This window comes from Anneissia japonica, unplaced genomic scaffold, assembly GCF_011630105.1.
Source record: "Anneissia japonica isolate Jap-2015-1 unplaced genomic scaffold, ASM1163010v1 scaffold38052_len244707_cov166, whole genome shotgun sequence".
Classification (NCBI taxonomy): Eukaryota; Metazoa; Echinodermata; class Crinoidea; order Comatulida; family Comatulidae; genus Anneissia; species Anneissia japonica.
Genome location: NW_022697064.1, coordinates 123731 through 135512, shown reverse-complemented (window position 1 = coordinate 135512; position 11782 = coordinate 123731). Strand labels below are relative to the sequence as shown.

The 11782-nt window shown below is 32.6% G+C and overlaps 1 protein-coding gene across 1 annotated transcript; it reads left to right on the top strand.

The window, feature by feature from the left end:
• The first annotated feature begins 2700 nt into the window (after positions 1 to 2700).
• On the top strand, positions 2701 to 7289 carry LOC117102202. Its single transcript, XM_033242426.1, has 2 exons — positions 2701 to 2733; positions 6120 to 7289. Exon 2 carries the CDS (start codon positions 6126 to 6128, stop codon positions 7287 to 7289), a length of 1164 nt encoding a protein of 387 aa, XP_033098317.1. The 5' UTR covers positions 2701 to 2733; positions 6120 to 6125.
• The last annotated feature ends 4493 nt before the right edge of the window (positions 7290 to 11782 follow it).

Sequence of the window (11782 nt, the reverse complement as noted above, 5' to 3'; positions counted from 1 at the left end):
AAATGAAATGAAATAAATAAGTAAATATTATCTATTAATCAATTCATATAATAACCACAAAAAACAAAAAAAGAGTATTATTACAAATGATGACCTAAAAATACATCATATTTTAGGTTGTTTATCGTTGCAAGAATAAAGTATGAAAATATCTTTGACAAGTTTTTTCTGAAAATGATTGGTAAAGTTTTGTTTAGTTTTATTTGTGATGAGTTAGTAATTTGATGTATCATGTAGTCATTTGTCTTACATTTTGTGTTTCAAATGCTCTTTAGTTTTCTTAAAAGTGTGCCACTGATCTAAAAGTTCAAATACTATAAATATTATTATTATTATAGTATTGAAAACATCTGCAGTTCAGGTATGACAACTCTAATGTTTAGTTTTTTATTATTTCAATGTGTTTGGCTTTCAGGTGAAAATTATAACATTTAATTATTAATTAAATGTGTATACTAGTCTTCCAATAGCCCAAATATTTCTGGCAGCAAGTTTATGAAGTAGTAAATAAATCAGATTTTTTTGATAACCATATAACTTATCAAATCTTTCAATAAGTTATTGAAAGATATGACAAGTTTTCTGGTTATATATGAGTTAATTCAAAGTTATATTAATTTTATTTATATATGGCATTTAAATTTATTTTTGTTTGAAAAATTGTTGATGAATGAAGTGGTATCTTTTCATTGTTTTAACCTTTTCCACACACAAACCAAAAAAAAAGGCAACCATGCACTGTATGAAACCTTGCAGGCGTCAATGTTTATGCATGATACATAAAAAAAAAAATAAGGTAGGGTCAAATTTATGTGGTGGTTTAACTTCAACAATTCATGGGGAGTGAGTTTTTATTATCCAAAATAGTGATTTTCGACCACATTCACATTAATCATGTGAAGAGGCAAGACAAAATGGAAATATTTCCATAAATTCTAGCCCCGAAACCTAGACTCAGATACACCGGGATGGTGTCCGGCGGGGGATAGTTTATCTATTAGTTAAGTGTTTCTTGCTTGTGCTTTGTATCGTACTGCTACAAACACATGGTTACCGCAGTGTACAATACCGCAGTTCAATTGTGCATGCAATATATAAAAAATCATATAGATACTTGATTTCAATGAATCCATAATCCATATGGTGGACACATTTGTTGTAATAGTAGAAGCAATGTTAAATTCAAAACTGGTATCGCTTTATTGACTTAACTATAATATAATGCTGTTACATCTGTAACCCAGAAGAAACTGCTGTCAAAAGTTAATACATTTTATAATGTTAGTCAATAAAGTGCTACTAGATTCTAATCCTATGTTTACATATTTTCAACAATCTGATTGAAATACACCTTGACGCTGTACCATTTATCACGTATAGACAATTCATGTTCTGTAGTTTAATCCGATCTAATAAATATTGTTATTGAGTTTGTATTATGGTATTGTTTTATTTCATCTGAAGTCAGTGTTTAACAAAATTTTATTATTAAATGGAAATCTATAGCTGAAGTAGTAAATAGTTGCTGTCAAATGGATTTTCTTTCCAATGTTTAAAAGTTCCAGTGTAAGTGGTCCAATCCTTCACTAAATTCCTGTTTTATTCTGAAGTTGATCTTCAGAACCACTGTCTGTGTCATAATCAGGTGTTTCAGTTGCATTCTACTATCTCTAATCATTATTAGATTCGACCATATCATACTATAAATAATACAGTAAGTCCATTTGGGAACCTAGGGCTGCTGTCTGGGCTTATGTACAGGATAAAGTTGCTGTCATTTGTATTTATGTTACCCCCAATGTATAATAGTAACATTAAAAAAAAAATTATCCGTGTCTCTCTTCACATGATTAATGTACATTTGGGCGTGGCCTTTAATGTCACTGTTTAGGGTCACGTACATGAAAAAATTGCTGTCATCGGTGTTTCAGCATTCTACAATGTACAAGTAGTAATTCCTAGTTGGTTTCATTCATGTCTCTCTTTGCATGATTTTATCATGTTGCTACTATATAAGACCCCCGTGGGTCCCTTGGGGCTGCTGTCTGGGCTTATGTACAGGATAAAGTTGCTGTCATTGGTATTTATGTTACCCAATAAGTTCCAATAAAAAAAAATTCATTCGTGTCTCTCTTCACATGATTAAATATATTTGAGCGTGGCCTTTAATATCACTGTTTAGGGTCACGTACATGAAAAAATTGCTGTCATCGGTGTTTCAGCATTCTACCCCCATGGGTCCCTTGGGATTATATTTTCTGAGCTCCCGGTCTATTGGACACCTTGATTTTTTCTACAAGGGCAATGTGGGCCAGTCTGACAAGATTGAGTTCAATAGGAATAAAGTGATAGATGGCTATTTAGTCCTAAGTGTACCATTAGGCATGTCACTGTCAGTAAAACAAAATGTTGGAAAGATTTTCTTGAAGATGTCTACACACACACACAAGCAAAAAAGTGAATACAATAGTTCCTATTGCATTACATGCATAGGAACTAAAAATAGTGCACTGTTGGGGATAGGCAAATAACATTGGAAGTTGCAGGGATGACGTCATGATTGACTTACAATACTTCAACTCTTTATATTCAACTAATCAGGAAACAGTCTCAAATCTAGTATAAAAACTGTTATACCTGCTTTTGGAGTCTTTAGAAGATTAGCTCTCGTGTCAGCTTTACCCATCAGAACAGTTATTTCCAACAAAAGTAATCAGAATCATACAGTATCAGGTAGGAGTAATCTTAATTTACTTATCACTATCTTGCTTTTTGTATTATTCATATAAATATAAGTGATTCCTCACTTATTAAATTTCTAGACAATTCCAAATTTTCCAGTTTCAGGGTAGCAATAAAACTGCCTCAGATTGGAAAGAACCATTCTCAACTACAATAGTTTATATATATTGACTGTTTAGATTCCCACCGCAGGTATGAGGCGCCAAGTGTAAATTTATTATTTAACACATTTATTTATTTATAATTCATTATTTAACATATAATTTAATAGATCACCCATTATTTATATATAATGCATTTACGTCTAAAAGATTATATGTAAATAATTGTGTTAACGTTTTCATTATGTATATATAGTTACCTATCATCATCACCTATCGAAATTGTTATAGCAAGGGATACAGCAGATTATTAAATTCAGTGGTGGCGCCATAAAATAATAATAATAATAACAATATTAATAATAATAATAATAATAATAATATTTCATTTTTTCATTTCATTTCATTTTATTCAATATCAAAATCGCAGTCGACTGAATTGAATGATACAATAATATAGAACAGAATTATAATAAAAATAATCGAAGGAGAGTAATATAAAAATATCAAAGGATTAATTATTAATTACAGTAATACACAAACATCACAGATTAAAAACATTAAAAATTGTATTTTTACAAATTATATGGTTAAATTTTATCTTTATACAAATTTGCAAACAAGGCTGAATTAATTGATATTTACAAAAATGAGGCAAGTAGGCAAATATAAAAACATCAAAACATCGATCAAACACAAGCACAAGACATAAAAAAGGAGACAAAAAGTAACATAAGAATACATTAAAATTGGAAACATAAGAATAAGAATAATAATAATAATAATAATAGTTCAATGAGACTAATTAAAATTAATTTGCGTTCTGTTATGACGCTTGATGCTTGGAATACATCGCGATAGGGGAAGCAACCTAGACCTTGACAGCATGATTGTCAGATTTCGTGCAAAATTTCAAAAATGTACGATTTCACTTTGAAGAAAGAGGATTTGAAAATAAATTAGATGGTTACATTGCATACTCTTTGTTTCTTGTTTTATTCAAAATGTTTTGGTTTTGGAAGCTCATTTCGACATTAGAAAACATAGCCTACATGAAGTCATATTATAGTAGCTCGATGCCTATCAAATAAGTAATAAAAATTCGCCATAATTAGTCAAATATCCTTGGCTTCTAGGGAGTGTAGCCCCCCTGGACCCAAACCGGGGCCATAGGTGGCCCAATGGCCCCAGCCAAGTGAGGCTCGATTCGCTCCACTAACCCCCACCCCCGTTGGGGCCTTTAGCCCCTTCGTCGGGCAGATCCTGGCTCCATCACTGATTGAATCTACTGTACTGCAAATCTCTTACTGTCCGAGGCCTGTCTTACAGGCCTCGAATTTGGGGATTTTATGGGCAAGGCCAAAGGGCCTCCGGTATGACATGATTTTGAAAGGCACCAAGGCCAAATGGAAAGGCACCAAGGCCAAAATTTCAAGTATAAAAGGGCACCCAAGGCAAAATTTGATTTAGCCTCAGTACTAATTTCTCACGAGTGCATTGATTCGTCGTAGCCAGGCTAGGCAAGCTAGGCCAAGCCAGGCTAGGCCTAGGGCCAAGCCAAGCCATAGTTCTCAATGGTAATATGACTTTGTTTAGAGTATTAACTATTAATTATCGATTCAATGTTGGAATATACTGCGGCAGTCAGCGATCGTACAAGACAGTCAAATTTCAAGAAGTTCGATATCTTTGTGTTGTTAATCAGTCCGTCGTCATCGCAGACGAAGCCACAACTCTAAACTGGCCGCGAAAGCTGCGATGACGTAAGATCGCCCAAAGTTAGCTGTGCAGCAAGCACATATTTAAAACTATACAAAGGCCGTATTCGACTGGTCGTTCGTCGTTAAACCACGCCCACCTGCGCAGCGGTAACATCCTACTCAACGAAGACGACCAGTCGAATAGAAAACTTGTAAATACTCGACAAAACAAAATGGCTGTATAGTTACCGCGATACACGTTGCATAATCAAGATTGCTTTAACTTGTGGTTGTATGGGTTTTTTGTTAAAAAAAATATTTTCATCCAGTTTTTTTTTATTCTGTTTGCCTACAATAATTTTTTGACTCCATGTGGGTAAACATTATGTTTATTTTATGAAATTTAATCTAAGTTATATTAACGCAAATGCTGTTAATAAAAAATCACCAATCGGCCATGTTTCTCTTTGGTCACATGGATAACTTAACGTTGATTAACGCACTCTGGTTTACGTTAATTTTCATTGTCAACGAAGTCTACTGTATTTAACGAACCAGTCAAATGAAAATAATCCTCAACGAAATGAACCAGTTAACCGCTAGAGTGAGACTCATGTGCACATAACGGTAACCGCAAAAACAGTTCGTATCAACACATATGGGAATTCTCTCATGTTCTGTTCTGTCACTGCAACCAGGCGACCTACGTTTTTGGCTTTCGTGTTTTCTTTCAAGATTTAAACGTTCTTACTTAGATTTATTTTACGTGTCAAACGATCTATATTAAGCATCGTGAGGGCACCGAGGCCAAGGCTTCAAAAGGGCAGGCAAGTAGTGGCCGTCGTCGTGCTTCATTTTCAGGGGCACCAAGGCTAACTGGGAGGGTACCGTCGGCAATGGCCGCGCTGGTCGCGGTAAAATTCGAGGCCTGGTCTTAACTGATTTTTGAGATTTGCAGTACAGCAGATTCAATAATCTGCTGTATTTATATATAATGAAATCAGTGAACTTATTATATATAAATAATTGTAAGTTACTTTTCATTATTTATATATTATGGAATCAGTGAACTTATTATATATAAATAATTGTAAGTTACTTTTAATTATTTATATATAATGAAGTGTTACCCTTTCCTTATTTATATATAATGAAACCAGTAACCTTATTACATATAAATAATGTTTGGTTACCCTTTCATTATTTATATATAATAAAATCAGTACACTAATTATAAATAATGAAAATGTTAACGCAATTATTTACATATAAAATTTTAGATATAAATGCATTATATATAAATAATGGGTGATCTATTCAATTATATATTAAATAATGAATTATATATATAAATAATTGTGTTGAATAATAAATTTACACTTGGCACCTCATACGCAGCCCATATTTTTGCTCCCACATTTCAGTCACAACACATCAATTTCTGAGAAATATATGCTAAGAATTCCATTAAAAATAAATATATTATCTGTGGATCATATGCTCAATTAAAATAAGCAGACTTAATCAGATGCTAGCAAATTGGGTTTTTCAATTTAGTACTTTGTTTCCCTTTTAGTTCAATATGTCATACTTCCATATCGGATTAATCATAGCAACAGTTGCCATTCTCAAAGTTTCACCACAAAATGTGGTTGTTTCTCCTAATCATATTATTACTGATGTTGGGGCAGAATCTGTTACATTCACCTGCAATGTAGACCTGGATCCAGCATCAGAAATATCTAAATATTGGATAACATGGAAAAGAAGGAGGTGTACTTTCTTCTACGGATATGACGAAACAAAACTTGCTCATAATGATACAGTCTTTGATAAAGATAAGTATAGTCTCCATGGTATGTCATCCATAGCAAGCAACAGCATTACACAAAATTTGACAGTACATAGAACTGAAGAAGATGACATAGGGATATATTATTGTCAGTTAATTATTGCTGGTACTAGTGCAGATAGAGATTATTCTTACCTGATTCTAAAGAATATCATTTCTCAAGTTTACTGTTATGACTACGGAATTAAACAAGAATATAGGAGATTGATTTGTTCATGTTATTCAGGATATCCACCAATAACATTACAATGGATTGACAAAGATGGCAATGTACTGGCTGCAGAACATCAATGTTACTATACTGGTGGTGGTTTTAAATGTTCGCTTTGTAAAGTAAAATATACGGTACATACTGCGTCTTTATATCAAGACGAAAATTTCACCTGCGTAGCTACAAGCTCAGGATCAGCAACAACACAGCAATGCATAGGTACTCCAATAATGTCAGGTAAGGGTAATACATACTTCTCATTTACTTATAATCAGTCAACTGTGGGTGTGGTAGAAACTACAGAGATGCTGTCAATCATGTCAACAAACTCCAACGACGAATCTGGTAACAGTTACTTTGCGTTACTGACAGACAAAGATACAATTATTGCGATATTATCTGTCATTGGAGCCATAAGCATACTGGCCAATGTAGCATTTTTATGTTACATACTCACCAAGAACAGAAAAAAGACAAATAAAACTGAAGCAGGTACAAAACAATATGCAACTTGCATATTAAGTCAAGTATCTAGTAAACAACAGAAAGGAGTTGGAATATTTAAACAAGAAGTTGGAGAAGACGGTTATATGGAACCAATTAAAGTTGGAGAAGATGGTTATATGGAACCACCTGCACACATTCAAGATCCATATGAACAAATCAATAATAATGCTGATTAAGATTTTTAGATTAAATTTATTTGGAATGTTAACAATATGTTTTTAGACTAAAAAACATGACAAAAATGTTTTTGAATTTATTATAGCTTCATAATAATCTATACAATTAGTTATTACCTTGCAATTGTACTGTAAATTAAAATTTTAAAAAAGTGTATAAACTGTTAAATTGTCTGGTATAAATCCTATCTGCATTTTTGCCATAAATACATATTGTTGTATATATTAAAATGAAATGAAATAAATAAATAAATAAGTAAATAGAAACAAATCCACCATTTACAGCATGGTACAGTATTACCATAACAAGATGGTACAAATGGTATAAACAAACAGGTAACAAGTAGAAAAGCAACTTAACTAAGATGCAACTACAGTGATTAGGAAAATCATAAATAACAAGTGTTAAATATGTGTGTTCGTCATGAATGGATTTCTCGCACGATTAAAAATCGTAATGTACTGGGTTTGGTCTGCAGGAGTTCGTGCTTCGAACAGGTCATTCCATTCTTAGAAGAAACCTTTTTATGAAGAAAATGTACCTTTTTAGCAAAGTTTATATAAAATTGATTACAAGATTGAAAATTTTATTCTTATTAATGAATAGATAAGGATACTACTATGTCTCGTATCCAGAAAGGTGCAGCTTCCCTCCCCCTCCCCCACCCCTTTGTATACACAGTGTTACGTGTTACTGTTAGTATTTTAATACAAATTCTTTCCTTGGATCACTTCGACTCTTTATTAGTGATTAACAAAACTTATGAAGTAAAGTTTTGGTCAAAATTTCTGTGTACAAAAAAAAATATATGACAAAATTTTACAGATACAATATTTGTAAATTAATATTTACTAAATGAACAATAAACAAAATACTTTACTATATGTTAGTACTGTTTGCACTAGTTTACTGTATATGTTGTTCCGACGGTGTAAGTTACACTCTTGATATCGATCGAACAAGCGCTTGTTATGAGGCTGACACAGACCGTATGAGCGGGGTCACCTGATAGAAAAGAAGCGCTTCACCCCGCAAGCTAACACCGACAAATGACCGGATTGGCAAGGCTCTCATCCAATAGAACTTTTTGTTGACTTGCCACATGTTGATTGCAGTAACATCTGTAGCTTGACCACGGTCTTATTTTCGAGGCAATTCTACTAGGCCTAGTTGGTTCATATTATCAACCAAAGCAACCAAATAAAAAAATACAGGACAAATTTATATTATTATCGTTCGTGTAAACTTCATATAAATTATGTCTTTTTTTGGGGAAATCCGCAATGAACATGGTAGTTCGTTCTCTGTCTACAGATACGACTGAACGAGATACAGTGAACGCCGGTGACATACTGTACGTACATGATTCCCAAATTACAACTAATATGGTAGCCTTATCTTTAGCCACTGCAATTCACACATTCTTGCAAGAAGAACCACGAACAACGTTCGTACTCGCATACTACATTTTGAGGCTCATGTTATAAATGCTGCCGAAAATCTCCTAAACGTTAAAAGGTAGGCTTAGGGTAGGTGAGAAAAAAAACAGAGAGAGTTTTATTTCGCTTTTTCGGAATGCTCTACCAAGTGAAGATTAAAAAATTGGATGTTAAACATATTTTGCCTTTTATTTATCGATAGTTGGGATGGCCTACTGCCTACCCAATTCAAAGCCGGCCTAGCACAGACAGGCCCTTGTCTAATGTAATTTCCATTTTGTCATCTTCGTTTTATTGAAACATCATCATAAAATCAATAGAAATAATTTTAATCTTCAACTTTCAGTGTATAAAGCACTATAACTATCCTATATACACTCGTGTAGACATACGATAAAATTTTATGCGATCTTGACTGGATTTCTTTTTTCTTTTTTTTCCCTTTTTATCTGGCACATTGATATTTTCCACAGGGGCAAGGTGGGCCAGTCTGTCAATGGGAATAAAGTGATGGATGGCTATTTTGAAAACTAATCCCAAGTGTACCATTAGGCATGTCACGTTAGTAAAACAAAATGTCGTGTACCATTAGGCATGTCACGTTAGTAAAACAAAATGTCTGAAAACTTTTCCTAAAGATGTCCACACACACACACACACACACTTACATGTGAAGGACTACAACCAATGACATTGTTATATGGAACCAATTAATGTTGGAGAAGATGGTTATATGGAACCCATTAAAGTTGGAGAAAATGGTTACATGGAACCACCTGCACACATTAAAGATCCATATGAACAAATCAACAATAATGCTGATTAGGATTTTTATATTAAATTTATTTGGAATATTAACAAAATATGTTTTTAGACTAGACGGTGAATCGTTTGGACACTTGTTGGTCGTTTGAATAATTTTCTATTGTCTTTTTTTTTTACAATTACTTATTTTTAGTTGTTTTTCTTTCTCTCTTTTATACACTGAACGCACCAAATTTGTTTGTGCCGCTGAAACAAAAGTGTATGTTCAGTTGAATAAATAAATAAATTACAGTAATATCGCGAGTTGTCAAGTAAAACCTTTACTGTGTAGGCAATGGTTTAGCCTTACATGTTTTTATGGAATAACAAGTCGAAATTCGCGGTGAAATTCGGCATAAAAAAAGTGTTTCACGTGAAATTCACAGAAATTCAATTAATAAACGTTTTTTGATATAATGTAAATATAATTTGACTTAGTATATTGCAAAATCTATCTATATTGCAAACGTTGTTTGTGATCTATTTGATCACAAACAACGTTTTCGGAGGCATGGGTCTTAGCATGTGATCCCTTTCAATGGTAAGGAGATCAGTTAATTGCTGTGCTAGATGTATACCACTGATGGTGGCCTGCGACTCCCGCTGCGACTACATCGGAAATAACTAAAAAATCAGATTTTCAGACACACGGGCGGCGTACAAAGAGATTCAATGCACTGCTTACTAACGAGGAATTTTCTTATTCTCAAATGTTCATTTTTTTTTAAATTGATGACATTTGGATTAATCAATTTATGCATCCTTAATGCCTCATCCTGTATTAGAACATACCTTATTGATAAAACAGACTTTGAAGGTGTTGCATTACAATTTAAACTCAGATTAATTTCTCTACCACTCATAATATGGTCCACAAATAATAATGGAAAATGTACCCAATGCAATTTTAATTCAGATTAGAATTTCCTCTTAGTCTGCCCAGCACTGCAAAATATACACACTAATGACAACACGATGGAGTACAGTATGTATTATACTTTCTTATCTGAGATTAATCAGTGGACCATTCGGGTAATGATATTTCCAAATTGCAAAATACAATTACTTGACAATATAGAATTATATAATAAATTTATTAATATAAACGATGACCTAAAAATACATCACATTCATTGTTGTTACTTTTGAAGAAAGTATGAAAATATCTTTGATAAATTTTGCCAATGGTATCCCAAAAGAGCATGGAAATTCTGAAGTGAGATTTTGAATTCCATGCTCACTATAATACAGTTCATCTGTTTTTCAATTTTATTTTAGTTATCTTTCCTGCATTACTGTTTTGATGTTATTTTTTATGCTAAAGTTTTAAAGGGAAGGGTAAAATGCATTGTTTGGGAACGGAAGAAGGGTACTTAGAATACTGTTTCAGAAAATAAGTGGTAAAGTTTTGTTTAGTTCTATTTGTGAGGAGGGATAATCTTTGAATTTTCAAGGAAGGAGGAAGGATGGAGAAAGTGATTAATTTAAGTTTTTTTGAGTTAGTTTTAAGTTTCAGTTGTAATTTGATGTATCAGTAGTCATTTGTCTTAAGCTTTGTGTTTCGGACGTCCTTTTGTTTTTTTTAATGTGTGCCACTGATCTAAAAAGTCCAAATAAATATTATTACTATTATAGTATTCAAAACATCTGACTGAATATTTGTATTATTTCTTTTTGAGTATGATTGATTAATCAAGGGTAAAATGCATTGTTTGGGAACGGAAGAAGGGTACTTAGAATACTGTTTCAGAAAATAAGTGGTAAAGTTTTGTTTAGTTCTATTTGTGAGGAGGGATAATCTTTGAATTTTCAAGGAAGGAGGGAGGATGGAGAAAGTGATTAATTTAAGTTGTTTTGAGTTAGTTTTAAGTTTCAGTTGTAATTTGATGTATCAGTAGTCATTTGTCTTAAGCTTTGTGTTTCGGACGTCCTTTTGTTTTTTTTAATGTATGCCACTGATCTAAAAAGTCCAAATAAATATTATTACTATTATAGTATTCAAAACATCTGTACTTCAGGTATGACAACTCAAAAGTTTTAGTTTTGAGTACTTCAATGTGTTTGGCTTTCAGGTGAAAAATATAACATTTCCTTGTTAATTAAATGTGTGTAATAGTCTTCCAATAAACCTATATATTTCTGGCAGCAAGTATATAAATTATTGTAGTTAAATAAATCATTGATTCTTTTAATTATAGCCATATAATTTATCAAATCAAGATTTGATAAGTTATGTGGTTATATATGAG